General features: G+C 39.8%; 1 protein-coding gene across 2 annotated transcripts in view; it reads left to right on the forward strand.

The window, feature by feature from the left end:
• The first annotated feature begins 1,907 nt into the window (after nt 1-1,907).
• The window catches only part of LOC124006805 (protein unc-13 homolog B-like), a 108,921-nt gene continuing 90,554 nt past the window's right edge, over nt 1,908-20,274 (forward strand). For both annotated transcript variants that reach the window (XM_046316967.1, XM_046316968.1), the window contains exon 1: nt 1,908-2,111. In XM_046316967.1, the coding sequence (XP_046172923.1) occupies nt 2,090-2,111 (22 nt within the window). In that variant the 5' untranslated portion in view covers nt 1,908-2,089. The remainder of the gene's footprint in view (nt 2,112-20,274) is intronic.

Genomic DNA, 20,274 nt, shown 5'->3' on the forward strand with positions numbered 1-20,274 from the left:
GGATGTAAAGTATGTATTTTAATACATGTATTTTAAAATATACTGAACAGAAATATAAACGCAACATGAAAAGTGTTGGTTACATGTTTCATGAGCTGAAATGAAAGATCCCAGAAATGTTTCATACACAGAAAACTTATTTGTCTCAAATGTTGTGCACAAATTTGTTTACATTCCCATTAGTGAGCATTTCTCCTTTGCCATGATAATCCATCCACCTGACAGGTATGGTATATCAATAAGCTAATTAAACAGCATGATCATTATACTGGTGCACCTTGTGCTAGGGACAATAAAACACCACTCTAAAATGTGCAGTTTTGTCACACAACACAATGCCACATGTCTCAAGTTTTGAGGGAGAGTACAATTAGCATGCTGACTGTAGGAATGTCCACCAGAGCTGTTGCCAAATAATTTAATGCTCATTTCTCTAGCATAAACTGCCTCCAATGTTGTTTTAGACAATTTGGCAGTACATCCAACTGTAAACACGCAAGCCCAGAACATCCAAATCCGGCTTTTTCATCTGTGGGATCGTCAGACCAGCCACCTTTTGTGGAGAAAAACTCATTCTGATGAACTGGGCCTGGCTCCCCAGTGAAATCCATAGATTAGAGCCTAATGAAATGATTTCAATTGACTGATTTCCTTATATTAATTGTAACTTAGTAAAATTGTTGCATGTTGCATTTATATTTTTGTTCGGGTATACAATGGTTCATAATTTCCATGTCAATGGACAATAAAGGTCTAACCATATGCATCAGTGATATTGTAGAATTTACTTGTGACATAATCAAAATTTCTCCAATCCTTAGTAGTTTATAGTTATTTAATTATTCTTTCAGCATGGTTTGTTGTCTATCATATGCTTGCTCGACACATTTAACCGAATAACAGAAATGGTGCTGATTATCCATTTATATCTATGTAGAAAATCAAATGTCTGGAAAAAAAATCGATCATAAATAACTTTTTTCAATTACCAGTACTATTTCAAATCAAATGTTATTTATCACACGTGCCGAATACACCAGGTGTAGACCTTACAGTGAATTGCTTACTTCCAAGCCCTTAACCAACAATGTAGTTTTGTGCAAAATACCTCAAACATAAATAAAAGTAACAAATAATTAAAGACCAGCAGTAAAATAACAATAGCGAGAATATATACAGGTGGTACCAGTTCGACTCTAAGGCTGCATTTACACAGGCAGCCCAAGTCTGAAAAATATCTGATGTGAAAGATCTGATGTGATTGGTCAAAAGACCAACAAGTGTAAAAAATAAAAAAAATCAGAATTGGGCTGCTTGTGTAGACAAAAATATTAATGGTATTGATTGAATTTGCAATGAAATTACATTTTTCAGTGATAGGCTATTCCATAATGTTTTAATATAGGTCTACATGCAAAAGCTTTCTATGTCATGGCAACATGTTAGAATTCCAAGAAAATAATATAAAACTTTACAAGGGATCTGAATCTGATTGTAAAGGATGATAACCAAAGAAGACCAACTGGCAATGTAGCGGACAAAACAACTCCAGGCTTTGAGCAAGGCACTTAACTGTAAGTCGCTTTGGATAAAAGCGTCTGCTAAATGGCATTTATTATTATTATTATTATTATTAACCCTAATTGCTCTCCAGATAAGAGAGTCTGCAAAAATTACAAACAAAAAAAACTACAGCGCAGGACACTAGGAGTCTGCGTCACCACCTGTTCCCTCAACTGTGGTTTTCAGTCTCTCTTTATCGATTGGTCAGAACCTTCTGTATGGTCCCGCCCTTTTCAGAGATTATGCTCCCTCAATGGATGGGCTAGATGTCATTACAGAGTACTTCGGCACCGCCCTCTTATCGCGGTGCTGTCAGGTTAGTCTAATTATTTTTTTCATGGCGTGCCTTTGGCAGGCACCTATTGCTCACTGCCGAACATTTATGATTCCATTTCCAGCGTCTCAAGCCCACCTCTAACTCTGGAAATTCTGCGAAGAATTTAAAAAGTGATTGGAGGCATTGTTTGTAATGTTGCCGTGCCGAGCGCATTTTTGAACTCGAGGAATTATCAGAGAAACTTTTGCCATGTCTCTACTTTGTGTAAGAGGTGAGTTATTACATTTTCTTTAATACTTTTTCATTGATTTTGACTTCTTAAAGCGAAAGAAATACAATTGTCTCAAGTAAAGCAGAGTGTGATTCGCAAACATTATATGTAACGGTTTTGACAGCAGGATGGACTAAACTGAACGAATTGAACTTTTGCGACCGTGATTGTTTACGTTTTTTTCCCTTGTAGAAGCAGAGTTATTTCCGTTTTTGTCTCGCTTATACAGATAGGGAGGAGAAACTCATGAAGCTCAGATATTATAATAAAATAGTTTCTTTTATTTGGAGACTGCATGTCTACATTACGTAATATTCCAGTGTTTTCTTCTCTGTCAGTAGTGACTCAACATTTGTCAATGATTTGACATTTGTCAACAATTTTCCAAATGACTACATTGGAATATGTAGTAAAAAGCAGTTTCACTAGATACATATTTTTAGCAGGTGTAATGATGTAATTGGATATCAAAGTATATTTATAACTTGTTTGATTTTAAAATCATGTAAACCAATGCCATCTAAACGAGGTGTGTGTGATTCTAGATACTAGATAGTCTTTTATCTTTAGATTGTGGATGTCTTAGATCACCATGTCCATTTCCTCTAAATATCTAATTTACTAGACATTAGACATGTTTGGCAGTGTCTCTGTTTAACATCCTAAACTGTCTTGAAGTAACTGTCCATTGAAAATCTAACTTTTCTGTTCATATTCTGTTAACTCATACCCGTATAATGTTGTTGACTCATCCTGTACCCGTATTTGTGTCCAAAGCATAAATTGGAGGAAAATCAAAATCCTCACCTCAAACTTCTATCTTAAAAAGATGTTTCAGAAATGCTTGCTATTGCCTCGGCGAGAATGATGTCATCTTTTTGAGGAGGATGAGTTTGCCAATCAGTGGTCTATCACATGAATATTTTTAATGACCAGTATACGCCCTCACAATTCTGTTATTGAGGTACGCCCAACCAATTTCAACATAGAGAAGCTGCTTTTTAACATGATTAAACAATTTCACTCATATTGTAATTCATTATAGGTCATATTTCATAGATATCTGGAAACACTGGACACTTACTTTAAGATAGTATAGTCCTATTACATATCAGGTAAAGCACATGTTATATTTTTTTATAATGCTGTCTGGAGTAGAGGTCGACCGATTATGATTTTAAAGCCGATGCCAATTTATTGGAGGAACCAAAAAAGCCGATACCGCTTAATCAGCCGATTTTTGTTTTATTTGTATTTGTATTTTTTTTTAATTGATTGATTTATTTTATTTATTTTTTATATAATTTTTTATTATTATTTATTTATTTGTAATAATGACAATTACAACAGTACTGAATGAACACTTATTTTAACTTAATATAATACATCAATAAAATCAATTTAGCCTCAAATAAATAATGAAACATGTTCAATTTGGTTTAAATAATGCAAAAACAAAGTGTTGGAAAAGAAAGTAAAAGTGCAATATGTGCCATGTAAAAAAGCTAATGTTTAAGTTCCTTGCTCAGAACATGAGAACATATGAAAGCTGGTGGTTCCTTTTAACGAGTCTTCAATATTCCCAGGTAAGAAGTTTTAGGTTGTAGTTATTATAGGACTATTTCTCTCTATACCATTTGTATTTCATATACCTTTGACTATTGGATGTTCTTATAGGCATTTTAGTATTGCCAGTGTAACAGTATAGCTTCCGTACGTCTCCTCGCTCCTACCTGGGCTTGAACCAGGAACACAACGACAACAGCCACCCTCGAAGCAGCGTTACCCATGCAGAGCAAGGGGAACAACTACTCCAAGTCTCAGAGCGAGTGACGTTTGAAATGCTATTAGCGCGCACCCCACTAACTAGCTAGCCATTTCACATCACGTCGTTACGCCAGCCTAATCTCGGGAGTTGATAGGCTTGAAGTCATAAACAGCAGAGCTGCTGGCAAAATGCACGAAAGTGCTGTTTGAATGAATGCTTATGAGCCTGCTGGTGCCTACCATCGCTCAGTCAGACTGTTCTATCAAATCATAGACTTAATTATAACATAACACACAGAAATGCGAGCCTTAGGTCATTAATATGGTCGAATCCGGAAACTATCATCTCAAAAATGAGACTTTTATTCTTTCAGTGAAATACAGAACCGTTCCGTATTTTATCTAGCGTGTGGCATCCATCAGTCTAAATATTCCTGTTACATTGCACAACCTTCAATGTTATGTCATAATTACGTAAAATTCTGGCAAATTAGTTCACAATGAGCCAGGCGGCCCAAACTGTTGCATATACCCTGACTCTGCATGCAATGAACGCAAGAGAAGTGACACAATTTCACCTGGTTAATATGGCCTGCTAATCTGGATTTCTTTTAGCTAAATATGCAGGTTTAAATAATATACTTCTGTGTATTGATTTTAAGAATGGCATTGGTGTTTATGGTTAGGGACACAATGGAGCAATGACAGTCTTTTTTCGCGAATGCGCACTACATCGATTAAATGCAACGCAGGGCACGCTAGATAAACTAGTAATATCATCAACCATGTGTAGTTATAACTAGTGATTATGATTAAGTTTAATGCTAGCTAGCAACTCACCCTAGCTTCTTACTGCATTTGCGTAACAGGCAGGCTCCTCGTTAGGCAGGTGCTTAGAGCGGACTAGTTAACCGTAAGGTTGCTAGATTGAATCCCTGAGCTGACAAGGTAAAAATCTGGCAGTTAACCCACCGTCGGCCATTCTGATTAATCGGTCGACCTCTAGTCTGGAGTCAAATAAGTGTCAGCCTAGATAAAACCCACTTTTTTTTATTGTAGACGTGTAGTATACAGTCATAATTAATTTAGTTGACTGGCATTTTTGTCAGGGCTAAACTGGCTGCCCATTTTCAAATTTTAAGTTTTAATGTCATGTGTACAAGTACAATAAAATGTCTTTCTTGCAAGCTCTAAACCCAAAATGCAATAATCAATATCAATGCTTACTAAAAACATAAGGTAGAAAAAAGCACATGAAGAGAAAAAAAAAAAAAAAGAGAAGATTTTGTACAGTGTGTTGTTCGATTCCCTTTCTGGGGGTGCTTGATATTGGCCCTATTTATGCTTTCACAGTGACTCCTTGTTCAATTGATAATTTCAATTGCAGTCACTGAAATGATGCACAAAATACCATCAAGGAGGCATTTTATTTTTATTTCACCTTTATTTAACCAGGTAAGCTAGTTGAGAACTCCTTTATTTAACCAGGTAAGCTAGTTGAGAACAAGTTCTCATTTACAACTGCGACCTGGCCAAGATATAAAGCAAAGCAGTGTGACACAATCAATAACACAATAGAAAAAAATAAAGTCTATATACAGTGTGTGCAAATGGTGTGAGGAGGTAGGCAATAAATAGTCCATAGTAGCGAAGTAATTACAATTTAGCAGATTAACACTGGAGTAATAAATTAGCAGATGATGATGTGCAAGTAGAGATACTAGTGTGCAAAATAGCAGAAAAGTACATTTAAAAACAATATGGGTATGAGGAAGGTAGATTGGGTGGGCTATTTACAGCTGCTCAGATAGCTGATGTTTAAAGTTAGTGAGGGAAATATAAGTCTCCAGCTTCAGCAAAAAAAAAATTGCAATTCGTTCCAGTCACTGGCAGCAGACAACTGGAAGGAAAGGCGGCCAAAGTAAGTGTTGGCTTTGGGGATGACCTGTGAGATATACCTGCTGGAGCGCGTGCTACGGGTGGGTGTTGTTATTGTGACCAGTGAGCTGAGATAAGGCGGTGCTTTACCTAGCATAGACTTATAGATGACCTGGAGCCAGAAGGTCTGGCAACGAATATGTAACGAGGGACAACCGACTAAAGCATACAGGTCGCAGTGGTGGGTGGTATAAGGGGCTTTGGTAACAAAACGGATGGCACTATGATAGACTGCATCCAATTTGCTGAGTAGAGTATTGGAAGCTATTTTGTAGATGACATCGTCGAGGATCGGTAGGATAGTCAGTTTTACTAGGGTAAATACTTATACTTCCACCATAATTTGCAAATAAATTCATTAAAAATCCTACAATGTGATTTTCTGGATTTTTTTTCTTCTCATTTTGTCTGTCATAGTTGAAGTGTACCTATGATGAAAATTACAGGCCTCATCTTTTTAAGTGGGAGAACTTGCACAATTGGTGGCTGACTAAATACTTTTTTGCCCCACTGTATACAGAAAAAAGAGTCGGCCCGAGAATTGAACCCTGTGGTACCCCCATAGAGAGTGCCAGAGGTCCAGACAACAGGCTCTCTGATTTGACACACTGAACTCTGTCTGCGAAGTAGTTGGTGAACCAGGCGAGGCAATCATTTGAGAAACCAAGGCTATTGATTCTGCCGATAAGAATATGGTGATTGACAGTGTCGAAAGCCTTGGCCAGGTCGATGAAGACTGCTGCACAGTACTGTCTTTTATCAATGGCGGTTATGATATCGTTTAGTACCTTGAGCGTGGCTGAGGTGCACCCGTGACCAGCTCGGAAACATTGCATAGCGGAGAAGGTACGGTGGGATTCGAAATGGTCAGTGATCTGTTTATTAACTTGGCTTTTGAAGACTTTATAGATGCAGGGCAGGATGGATATAGGTCTTTAACAGTTTGGGTCAAGAGTGTCACCCCCTTTGAAGAGGGGATGACTGCGGTAGCTTTCCAATCTTTAGGCATCTCGGACGATACGATAGAATGGTTGAACAGACTAGTAATAGGGGTTGCAACAACGGCGGCTGATAATTTAAGAAATAGAGGGTCCAGATTGTCGAGCCCAGCTGATTTGTACGGTCCAGGTTTTGCAGCTCTTTCAGAACATCTGCTACCTGGATTTGGGTGAAGGAGCAGCTGGGGAGGCTTGGGCAAGTAGCTGTGGGGCGGGGGCTGTTGGCCGGGGTTGGGGTAGCCAGGAGGAAAGTATGGCCAGCCGTAGAGCTGCTTGACTGAGTTCTTTGAACTTCAATTATTTCTAATGTTTAGAAAAGCGTGACTTTTGAGCTTTTCCCTGTTATTCTCCCTACTTTTCAGTTTGGGACAAATACTAAAATGTAACAAAATAATACCCAAATAGAAAAATGTTGTCAATACCTCTGTGGCTGGTACGGTCACTCTTTCTCTTTTTGACACTGAGAGAAAATAAAACAGGCAGGTGTTGAGTGTCAAGTCTAGTCCTTTAGGCCTATCTCCATCAAGACTAATAATGTTCAGAACATTTTTTTTTGTCCATTTCATGCAAGTGTACATAGCAGACATGCCAGTGTCAACCACGCTCTGAGGTATTCTTTTCATTGCTCTTCAATCATTATATTTTGGCAGGTACATTATGGCACAGATGTGTGATTGTGACCAGTTGGCAGAGGTACTTATTATAGGAGCTTGTGTGTCTTGTCACCTAGGTCTGTCTGTGATCACAGTTCTAACCAACTACAAATTCAGTTGTCAGACTCATCACACCATGCAAGTGAGTCTTCAACATGTTCAATTTACCTAATTCAGTCCACGGCTATTGTTGTCACATCCAGACTTGGTGAGGTAACAAAACAGTATAAATGGTATCTGTCTTCTCTTGGCACCTGTCCATGGGCTAACCTTAATTCTCCTCATCCAGAGCAATCTTGTTTGACACCTCTTATAGCCAAGTCTCTATCTGGGCCTGTCACAGGCCAGAAGAGATGAGTGCGTGTGGCAGTGAATGGGTCATAAGGAGTCTGGATGGGTTGACACAGCATATCCAGAGACAGGTAGCCTAATGAACACTCAAAATTAGCATGTTTGTTCGATCTACTGTGGTTTCCTCAAACACATTCTTCCTTGAAAATGTATGACATCCATTTATTGATTAGTGTTGGGAAAATGAAAACAGGAGCTTCTGTATTTTAGGACAGCAACCATAATAGTGTATTGAAAGGTGAAACCTAGTCAGTTGCACAACTAAATGCATTCAACCGAAATGTGTGTTCCGCATTTAACCCAATCAGAGAGGTGCAGGGGGCTGCCTTAATAGACATCGATGTCATTGGCACCCAGGGAGCAGGTGTTGGGGAGAATGGCAGATTTTTAAACCTTGCCGGTTTACAGATTTTAAATGCTAGGCACTCTATTGATTCCCCACTAAACCGTCTGGTCGGCCTGTACGTGATTGGCTGCTGTGACTCACCCATTCTCCCGTACAGCAGCGCCATGGTTTTTGGTTTATTTATTACCTTTAGAAAGGCCCCTCTCCATGGTGATGTCTACACAACAGATAAGTGGTCTCCCCTCCAAGTGCCCACGTGTGACAGGGACAGTCATGAGACCCCTGCTACGTGTGAAACATGATTGGGTGGACAAGGCACAGTCACAGAGACCCCTGCTGTGTGTGGAGCGTGGCTAGGTGGACAGTACACAGCGACCATTATAATAATATTCTCCAGAAAACCTAGGGATTGTAATGTGTGGATCCTGGATAGACATCCTGATTTGGTAGATCATTTTTACAGACAAAATATTTAGTACCACCAAGCCTTTTCATATGCTAAGTGTGCCATTGACATGGACTGGGATTTAGTCTGTGGCTCCTCTGAAAAAATGTGTGTCTCTTAGTGCTATAGAAAAACAGTGTTCGTGACAGTCTTCATGAAATGAAAGCAAAAATGTCATGAAATGGGCCATGTTGACTTTGGCACAGATTCAGCTGTGTCAATAATCTGATATATAGATAACTCGAGGTGTATGGACTAGGCCTTTAAATCATGAAGATCGTGTGAGAGGGGAATGACATGGGAAAGATGTCATGTTGAAAGGGAGAAACAAGAACAAGTCCAATAGAACTGACAGAGATTGTGAGTAGAGTAGCAAAATTGTGAGAGCAGAGAGGGGGAGAGCGCTGAGAGATTGTAAGAGTAATCCTATGGACATCTGTTTCTCTCTCTCGACCTGCTCGCCCACCCGCCCATAGCCTCCACTTCATATGCTCGATGCAATGTGTAAATACAGAACAATACCAGCCGCAGCAGAGCCTTTGACCCAACTTGCTGAATTTATCTTCCTGCTTCCTGTCTCCCTGGGCCCGCCTGACGACGCTCTCTAGCCACAGCACTCCAGGCATGCAGGGCCAGAGTCAGGAGTTTCTGTCCCTCCCATCCACCATGTGTTCAAATTATGTGCCTCCTCTGTCCCCAACTTAAAGATGTCCTCCAGCTATTTAAAAAACAACTTTTACTGTTTTACTTTTATCTCACTTATAAATACAGTAAAGAACACAGTACTAAAAGGTAAGAGAACTGTTTTGAAAAAAAAAAACGTTTTTTTAGACATAACTGCAAACTTCAGCGAGTAGGGCATTCAAGGAGATGGTCTGATGGGAATCTGTGATGTCATCGGCCTCCCCCCTTGCGTGAGGGATAATAGATGAGCACACTTGTGCTATGTCATGACTTACCTGGACCTCCTATTGAGTGACTTTTGTTAAGTAAACCAGGTGTTATCAAATCAAATGTATTGGTCACATACGCGTGTTTAACTGATGTTATTGCAGGTGTAGTGAAATGCTTGTGCTTCTAGCTTTAACAGTGCAGTAATATTTGACAATGAGGTGAAAAGGAGACTGGAGTGCCAATTTAAGTGTTACCAGTACTAATCCTCTGAGTTAAGTAACAGTCGCAAGTGAGTCAATATTACAATGCGCCTCGTGCTGGGCTGTTGGCAGTTAAAGTTTGAGTGGATGTAATAAATTATGTTGGTATGTAGTATTGTTAGTGGAACTGCTGTTAGCTTTTTTCTGTCCCATAATTTCTTTGCTATGCTGTGTTTTTAATCTACTAAATCTAATACACCCTGGCTCAAATTATTATAACTTTTACTGCTTAGTGATATTTTGTTGTTGCCAATATCAAATATGTCCCTCTTGTCAGCTTATTTAGTAAAGAAACCAATATGGCTAGACATCAGCTGAGCACACCGTAGAGCAGATTAGAAAACAGTATGTTGATGGGGTAACTGAGAAACTGCCCCTGGCCAAACACTGATGGCTTCACACAGCCGCTTCCACAAAGATGGAGGGCTGAGCAGAGGAGAGATGAACATCAGTTTCCATCATAATGGTCCCTCGCTTTATGGCTCTCTGCTCTGTTTTCCTCTGCTTACAAGGCATCAGCTTGATTGGGACATCATGTCATCGTGCCAACTCACAGGCCAGAGTCACAGCCTGGTGGCCTAGAAGAGCCTGTCTGGAAACACTTACAGTACCAGTCAAAAGTGTGGACACACTTACTCATTCAAGGGTTTTTCTTTATTTTTACTATTTTCTACATTGTAGAATAATAGTGAAGACATCCAAACTATGAAATAACACATATGGAATCATGTAGTAACCAAAAATGGTTAAATAAATCAAAATATACTTTAGATTCTTCAAAGTAGCCGTGCTTTGCCTTGATGACAGCTTTGCACACTCTTGGCAGAAATGTTCCATATGCACACAAAGCTTATTTCTGGTGCTGAGGAGTATTTCTCTCTGTAACAAAGCCCTTTTGTGGGGAAAAACTAATTCTGATTGGCTGTGCCTTGCTCCCGAGTGAGTGAGCCTTGCTGCCAAGTGGGTGGGTATATGCCCCCCCCCCCAGGCCTACCCATGGCAGAACCCCTGCCCAGTCATGTGAAATCCATAGATTAGGGCCTTATTTCTTTATTTAAATTCACTGATTTCCTTTTGAAATGTAACTCAGTAAAATCTTTCAAATTGTTTCATGTTGTGTTTTAATTTTTTAAATTTCATTTTTATTTAACCTTTTATTTAACTAGGCAAGTCAGTTAATTAAGAACATTCTTATTTACAATGGTGGCCTACCAAAAGGCAAAGACCTCCTGCAGGAATGGGGGCTGGGATGAAAAAATTAAATAAATGTTCAGTATAGTTACAAGGCTAAGTAGCTAATCATTTTTAAATGTGTGCATGCTTTTCTCATCTGAGAAAACAGTTGTTTCAATGGGAGTGTGGGGGATTTCAAACCTCTTCCATGGTAGGATGATCCTGAACATCCTCCACCATCATTAAGTTTGCTGATGACACAGCAGTGGTAGGCCTGATCACCAACAATGGTGAGACAGCCTATAGGGAGGAGATCAGAGACCTGGCCATGTGGTGCCACATCACCAACCAACTAGAATAGTCCAAGCACACCAAGACAGTCGTGAAGAGGGCACGACAAAACCTATTCCCTTTCAGGAGCCTCCACTGTCTCCTACATATTGCGACCACTTATTGGTTTCACGAAGGAGTGGGGGATGGAGGAGTCGAGGAGTGTACAGACTTTTGCCCAATTGAGAATTTCCCAGTGTGAGGGAGAGGAAATGAGTGTCTGTGCAGAGCAGGGGTTGCCAACCTTTTTCCCCCTAGGGCCCCCCGTTTTCACCTTTTTTTATTGTTTACTGAGCCTATATTAAATACACCACCACCTTGATTTTGTTTAATTTGAGCGACCGAGGAAAATGTTGTTTTGAAGCTAATTTCCTGCAATATGTGCCGGGATTCATCCGATACCATTGAGGAGTTTACCAGAACAGTCACGGGCTTCATCAATAAGTGCATAGATGACGTAGCACCCACAGTGACTATGCAAACGTATCCAAACTAAAAACCATGGATTACAGGCAATATCGGCTCTGGGCTGAAGGCTATAGCTACCACTCATGAAATGTGCCATGTTGACTTTGGCACAGATTCAGCTGTGACTATTGACGTGTAGCACTCACATCTGTAAATACAAATTGCTTTTGAAAGGCTTGTCATGACACACATACACACCATCATCCAAGACACCCTGGACCACTCCAATTTGCATACTTCCCAAACAGATCCACAGATGACGCAATTTCAAATGCACTTCACACTGCCCTCTCCCACTTGGACAAGAAAAATAACTACAGTATGTGAGAATGCTGTTCATAGACTACAGCTCAGCATTCAACACTATAGTCCCCTCCATATCTCATCACCAAGCTGGGGACCCTGGGACTGAACACCTCCTTCTGCAACTGTGTCCTGGCCTTCCTAACAGGCCGGCCCCAGGTGGTGAGGGTAGGCAATAACACCTCCTCCACGCTAACCCTCAACACAGAGGCCCATCAGTGGTTTGTGCTTAGTCCCTTCCTGTGACTGTGGCCACGCACGACTCCAACACCAAGTTTGCTGACGACACGACGGTGGTAGGCGTGATCACAGACTGCGATGAGGGTGGTGGTCAGAGACTTAGTAGTGTGGTGCCAGGACAACAAATCTCTCCCTCGACGTCAGTAAGACAAAAGGAGTTGATCGTTGAATACAGGAGAAAGGGGGGAGAGCACGCCCACATCGACAGGGCTGCAGTGGAGTGAGTCAAGAGCTTCAAGTTATTTGGTGTCCACATCACTAAGGACAAAACTCACACACATTCACTACATACCAGTGGCGGTCAGTGCCGTTTATGGCCTTATTTCTATTACAGCATGTTGGATGACTGTCATTCATATTCCACTCACCCAGTTCAATGTAACATCGATAGGATTGGGCTACTACATGTTACTCAAATTGTCCCTATATCCATCATGAGGTTGCTACAACCTAGCCTATGAATGGAAGTTTACAACGTAGGTGCACACAAGTCTAGAGAGAAATTTGAGATTAAATACACACGCTTGCCTGCATCCATCTTATCTAGGGTTTAATCATTAGTACAACCAGTTGCAAACAAGAGTTTTTATTGGACAAATTCAGCAATTTTTTTTGATCCCAGTTTCGTTTACTTACGTGTTAAGAAATGTTTTTCAACAGAATTGACAGAATGAATACACCTTTGATCATAGCAGCCATGCTCTTCTAGCCTCTTCCTTTCACCTTTTCCCTTCGTTTGTAGACTTCAATTAACAACACGTCAGCTGTATATGACCAGGCGAAAAAACCTTTCCAAGCCAAACCATGTCATAACAACTACACACAGCCTACATTTTTGTCCCTATATTAGCTAAAGTAACGTCCTCGTCAATATAGCTAATAGAACTAATGTGTTAGTAAACCCACTATAATCGTGCAGCAAGTCTATATAGTGTATATGCAGTAAGTAGTTACACCGATGGGCCCCGGTGGCAATAAATTAATAAAAACAAAAGCTTACCTTGACTTGGAAGAGTTCCAGTGTTGTGTTGGATAGTCATAGCCAGCTAGCTAACATAGCATCCCTCTGTTTGAGCCGGGTGTTTGAGTAACTAAACTAGCCAGCTGCATTTGCTAGCTAAGTAAGTTAAACAAAATTGACAATTTCTCTTGCTTTTCCTTCATTTTTGAAGAAATTAATTTGTCTTTCTGAGTCAACTACTCACCACATTTTATGCACTTCAGTCCTAGCAAGCTGTAGCTTATGCTTTCAGTACTAGATTCATTCTCTGATCATTTGATTGGGTGGACAACATGTCAGTTCATGCTGCAAGAGCTCTGATAAGTTGGAGGATGTCCTATGGAAGCCTTCATAATTACTGTGTAAGTCTATGGAGGGGGTGTGCACCAAGAGTCTCCTAGGTTTTGTATTGAAGTCAATGTACCAAGAGGAGGACGGAAGCTAGCTTTTCTCCGGCTACACCATGGTGCTACCTTACAGAGTGCAGTTGAGGTTACTGTAGACCTTCATTGCAAAACAGTGTGTTTTAATTCATTATTTGGTGACGTGAAAATATTTAGTATAGTTTTATCTAAAAAGGATAACTTTTTCAATGTTTTACCATTTTTATTTTTATGAAATTCACTCTGAGGAGCCATCACTGCTTCATACGCACGCACACAAACCTAACACACACACATACCGATACAACACAAGCACAAACCCATACCCACACACTCTGTTCTTTATTTTACGCTTCTCTCCTGATACCTAGTCACTTTACCTTGCCTTCAGGTACATATCTACCTCAAATACCTCAAACCCCTTCACATTAATCTTGTACTGGTACCCCCTGTATATAGGGGGTACCAGTACAATTGTATAAATCTGGTTCATTGTATAAAACTACTTCCCAAGTCCAATTTCTTTGACTCTTGGAACTTCGGTCATAGCTCAGCTTCTCCCAGGTTGGGAACCCCTTGTGTAAAGAATGGAAGATGGCAGGTGCATTTTAACTTGTATTTAGAAATAATTCCTCTCGCTCTCTCTCCTCCCTTTTGTCTCTTAGCCAATAGCCACTTAATCTCACCACCAGCAACGTGGCAAACTAAGATGGGTAAATAAATAGAGCCACACTCACTTGGGCTTCGTGTTATTCTAGCTGTGTACAGAGAGCGAGGGGGAAGAGCTGCACGTGCTGATATTAAAATCATGTAATGTCAGCTTCTGTCACTCACTGCCACCCAATCCTGTTCATCTGCCATCCCGGCCCAGTCGTTTATTTGGCTGTACATAAGGCGGGAGCAGCATTCACAATGAATCCCATCTAATCCATCTTTCAATCCCATAACTGTTATTATATAGATACAGGAAAGGTCTGCCAAGTCTAAAAATAGATCCGAGTGCTCCAGAGGTTGTTTTTCTGCTCTTGTTTTCGACAGTGTAGATAAAAGGAGAATGTATCGTTATAGGAAGCATTTTTTAATATATTTTTTAGATCTGGTAGGCTAACCTGCAAGACGGTTAAGAACAAATTCTTATTTACAATGACGGCCAAACCCACCCCTAACCTGGACGACGCTGGGGCAATTGTGTGCCGCCCTATGGGATCAGCATATAGCTTATCTGGGTGGGCTGGGTCGGTATGGATGTGGGTTGTGCATTAAGAGATTTGACTCTCAAAGATTACACCACATTGGTCAATATGAAAGTGTGGTCTGTCACAGACTAGTGGTGAATTGTTTTGAAACATCTGAACATTTCCATCAAAAACCTGAAACATTGTTTCTTAAGTTTAGACACATCAATGTTTTTGGCAATACCCTTCTAAATCAGAAGAACTAATACATTTTTATTTATGAGAAACCTGGATAAGATGCCTGGGCTCTGCTGATCAGACGGTATACTGAGGCATGTAACTATTTTATTTTAAGTTTTTTCCCCTCATCAATCTACACACTATCCCACAATGACAAAGCAAAAACAGGTTTTTTTAAATGTTTTGCTAATTTATTAAAAACTTAAATAAAATTACATGGGTATTCGTATTTAAACCCTTTACTCTGTACTTTGTTGAAGCCCCTTTGGCAGCGATTACAGTCTCGAGTCTTCTTCTGTATGACGCTACAAACGCGACACACTTGTATTTGGGGAGTTTCTCACATTCTTCTCTGCAGATCCTCTCAAGCTCTGTCAGGTTGGATGGGGAGCATCGCTGCACAGCTATTTTCAGGTCTCCAGAGATGTTAGACCGGGTTCAAGTCCGGGCTCTGGCTGGGCCAATCAAGGGCATTGAGACTTGTCCCGAAGCCACTCCTGCGTTATCTTGGCTGTGTGCTTAGGGTCATTGTCCTGTTGGAAGGTGAACAATGACCCAAGCCCAGCTCAGTTAACTCATGACTCTCAAACCCGCATGCGGGAGCGTAACCATAGCCTCAAACTAATTAGCATAACGCAGCGGACATAAATCTTCCTAGAAAATCTTCCTATTCATGAAAATCACAAATTAAATATATTGAGACACAGCTTAGCCTTTTGTTAATCACACTGTTATCTCATATTTTCAAAATATGCTTTACAGCCAATGCTAGACAAGCATTTGTGTAAGTTTATCATGGCATAATGCTATGGCTAGGCTCTGCTACCAGCAGGCAACATTTTCACAAATAAGAAAAGCAATCAAATTAAATCATTTACATTTAACTTCGGATGTTTTCACTCAGGAGACTCCAAGTTAGATAGCAAATGTTCCTTTTTCCAAAAATATTATTTTTGTAGGTGAAATAGCTCCCTTTGTTCTTCACGTTTGGCTGAGAAATCGACCGGAAAATGCAGTCACTACAACACCAAACTTTTTTCCAAATTAGCTCCATAATATCGACAGAAACATAGCAAACGTTGTTTAGAATCAATCCTCAAGGTGTTCTTCACATAACAATTCAATAATATATCCGTCGGGACAATTGGTTTCTCATAAGCGATTGGAAAAATGGCTACTTGTGTACTTTACGCAAGATTTTCTGCGGGAGCCATCATGTGACCACTTGCTAAATGTGGTCCGTTACGGCTATTCTTCAATATAAATGCGTAAAACGACGTCACAATGCTGTAGACACCTTGGGGAATATACGTAGAAAATGTAGGCTCATTCGTAGCTCATTCACAGCCATATAAGTAGTCATTGGCATGAGGCGGTTTTAAAAAATGGGGCACTTCCTGATTGGATTTTTATCTGGGTTTCGCCTGTAACATCAGTTCTGTTGCACTCACAGACAATATCTTTGCAGTTTTGGAAACGTCAGAGTGTTTTATATACAAAGCTGTCAATTATATGCATAGTCGAGCATCTTGACGTGACAAAATATCCCGTTTTAAAACGGGAACGTTTTTTATCCAAAAATGAAGATACTGCCCCCTAGTTATAAAAGGTTAATCCCTACCATTGTGTCGCTGAGTCATCGTGATTTAGCAAATGTACATTATACCAGGGACATTGTTAGAGACAATGTAAGTAACCTAACTGATGTCCTTCTAACTGCCCTGAATGACTCTGCTATTGTATGCAGCTATCATGTGCCTATTAACCAGATTTATGCTGTTAGCGCTGGAGCGGTGTGCCCTAGTAGGAAGTCCATTGTGTGCAGCTCACCCTGCACCAACAAAGAACATGAGAATATCTACTTCTGCTAAGCTTCCCAGTAAAGCAATGAAAACAAGCAAGCATCCCAGAAAAGTGCTCAAAATTTTGGGATAGGGGGCAGCACTTTCACTTTTGGATGAATAGGGTGCCCAGAGTGAACTACCTCCTACTCTGTCACATATGCTAAAAATTATTATTAGTAGTGGTATTGGATAGTAAACACTCTGAAGTTTCTAAAACTGTTTGAATGATGTCTGTGAGTATAACAGAACTCATATGGCAGGCGAAAACCTGAGAAAAATCCAACCAGGAAGTGGGAAATCTGAGGTTTGTAGTTTTTCAAAGCTTGACCTACCGAATACACTGTCTATGGAGTCAAGTTGCACTTCCTACGGCTTCCATTAGATGTCAACCGTCTTTAGGAACTTGAATGAGGATTCTACTATAAAGGAGGGGCTCATGAGACCTGTTTGAGTCAGTGGTCTGGCAGAGTGTCTCAGGCTCATGACGTGCGCTCCCGACAGTGCTTTTCTTCAGACATAGGAATTCTCCGGTTGGAACATTATTGAATTTCTATGTTAACATCCTAAAGATTGATTCCATAAATCGTTTGACATGTTTCTACGGCCTGTAATGGAACTTTTCGAGATTTTGTCTGAAGAGCTCGCGCCTCATGAAGATGGATTACTGGGCTGAACACGCTAACAACAAGTGATTATTTGGACATAAATTATGGACTTTATGTAACAAATCAGTCATTTATTGTCGAACTGGGATTACTGGGAGTGCCTTCTGATGAAGATCATCAAAGGTAAGTGAATATTTATAGTGTTATTTCTAACTTCTGTTGACTCCAAAATGGCGGATATTTCTCTGGCTGGATTGGGCTCTGTGCGCCGTTCTCAGATTATGCTTTTTCCGTAAAGTAAAAAAAAAATCTAACACAGGGGTTGCATTAAGGAGAAATCTATCTTTAATTCTGTGAACAACACTGCTATCATTTATGAGTATTTCTGCAAAATCACCGGATGTTTTGGGATCGAAACATTACTGCACGTAACGCACCAATGTAAACTGAGATATTTGGATATAAATATGCACATTATCGAACAAAACATACATGTATTGTGTAACATGATGCCCTATGAGTGTCATCTGATGAAGATCATTAAAGGTTAGTGATTCATTTTATCTATATTTCTGCTTTTTGTGAATCCTATCTTTGGCTAGAAAAATGGCTGTGTTTTTTTTGACTTGGCGGTGATCTAACATAATATGTTGTGCTTTCGTTGTAAAGCGTTTTTGAAATCGGACACGATGTGTAGATTAACAAGAAGTTTCTTTAATTTCCTGTGTTGGACTTGTTAATGTGTGAAAGTTACATATTTCAAAAAAATATTTTTGAATTTCGTGCGCTGCCTTTTCAGCGGAATGTTAGGCTAGCGGAACGCCTGCGCTAAAAAGGTTAACATATGTAGCTTAACAGTCAGTATCTGGATAATATGTGTGAAATGCTTGATAATGTATGTGATATCAACAGAGATGTATATTTTCTGGGTGATATAAATATTGACTGGTTTTCATCAAGCTGCCCACTCAAGAAAAAGCTTCAAACTGTAACCAGTGCCTGCAACCTAGTTCAGGTTATCAGTCAACCTACCAGGGTAGTTACAAACGGCACAGTAATGAAATCATCAACATGTATTGATCACATTTTTACTGATGCTGCAGGAAATTGCTTGAAAGTAGTTTCCAGATCCATCGGAGGTAGTGATCACAATATACTAGCCATATCTAGGAAAACCAAAGGACGGGCCTAACACATAAACGTTTTGGAGTGATTCCTATGTTGTTGATGTGAAGAATGTTTGTTGGTCGGTGGTGTGTAATGAGGAGCAAAAAAAACGTTGCACTTGACACTAACTTCTTGACGCTACCCATCCCTGTCATGGGATCATTTTCGTCAGCAACCACTGAATAGCATAGCGCAACAGTCACATAATATTACTAAAAAATATTAATATTCATGAAATAACAAGTGCAATATTGCAAAACACAGCTTCAAGAGGTTAATGAAATTGCTTATCCCAGTTACTAATAAGCATGCAACCATTTAAGAAAATGACTGTAAAAACTGTTAAATCCTGTGGATTGACGAGGATTTGAAAAATTGTGTGGTTGAGAGGGATGACGCAAAAAGAATGGCAAATAAGTCTGGCTGCACAGCCGATAGGCAAACGTCCTGCAAATTGAGAAATCATGTGACTAAACTGAATAAAAAGAAGAAGAAACTACACTATGAAACAAAGATAAATGATATAAAGAAATATATTAAATATCTTTGGAGCACCTTCAATGACATTATTGGGAAAAAAAGGTCAACTCAACCCATAATTTTTTGAAACCTATGGCTCATTCATCACAAAACCGACTGATATTGCAAACTACTTTTTTGATTTTTTTAATTGGCCAGATAAGCAAACTTAGGCATGACATGCCAACTACAAACACTGTCACTACACATCCAATTATATCTGACCAAATTATAAAAGACAATTGTAATTTTGAATTCCGTAAATTCAGTGTGGAAGAGGTTAAAAAAATTGTCTATCAACAATGACAAGCCACCGGGGTCTGACATCTTGTATAGAAAATTACTGAGGATAATAGTGAACATTATTGCCACTCTTATTTGCTATATCTTCAATTTAAACCTACTAGAAAGTGTGTTCCCTCAGGCCTGGAGGGAAGTAAAAGTAATTCCGCTACCTAAGAATAGTAAAGCCCACTTTACTGGCTCAAATAGCCGACCAATCAGCATGTTACCAACCTTTATGATTTTTTTTTTCCCCAGATACAATGCTATTTTACAGTAAACAAATTGACAGATGTTCAGCAAGCTTCTAGGGAAGGACATTCAACAAGCACAGCACTTACACAAATGATGATTGGCTGAGAGAAATTGATGATAAAAAGATTGGGAGCTTTTTTGTTGGACTTCAGTGCAGCTTGTGACATTATCGATCATAGTCTGCTGCTTGAAAAACGTGTGTGTTATGGGTTTACACCTCATATCACATCCGGTATAGCAAAGACACGACACACATGATGACATACGCATGGATTTTGTGTTGTAGATATGTGGAGTAGGGGCCTGAGGGCACACACTTGGTGTGTTGTGAAATGTGTTATACATTTTTTTTTTAAACCTTTAGAATATATTTGTAACTTAACTTAATTTTGTCAGACCTAAGGAAGATCCCGATTGGCAGCAGCTGATGGGGATCCATAGCAAATACAAACCTTAACCCCAGTCTGAGATCCTCAGCGCTTTGGAGCAGGTTTTCATCAAGGATCTCTCTGTACTTTGCTGTAGGT

The sequence above is a fragment of the Oncorhynchus gorbuscha genome, linkage group LG20 (genome assembly GCF_021184085.1).
Source record: "Oncorhynchus gorbuscha isolate QuinsamMale2020 ecotype Even-year linkage group LG20, OgorEven_v1.0, whole genome shotgun sequence".
NCBI lineage: Eukaryota > Metazoa > Chordata > Actinopteri > Salmoniformes > Salmonidae > Oncorhynchus > Oncorhynchus gorbuscha.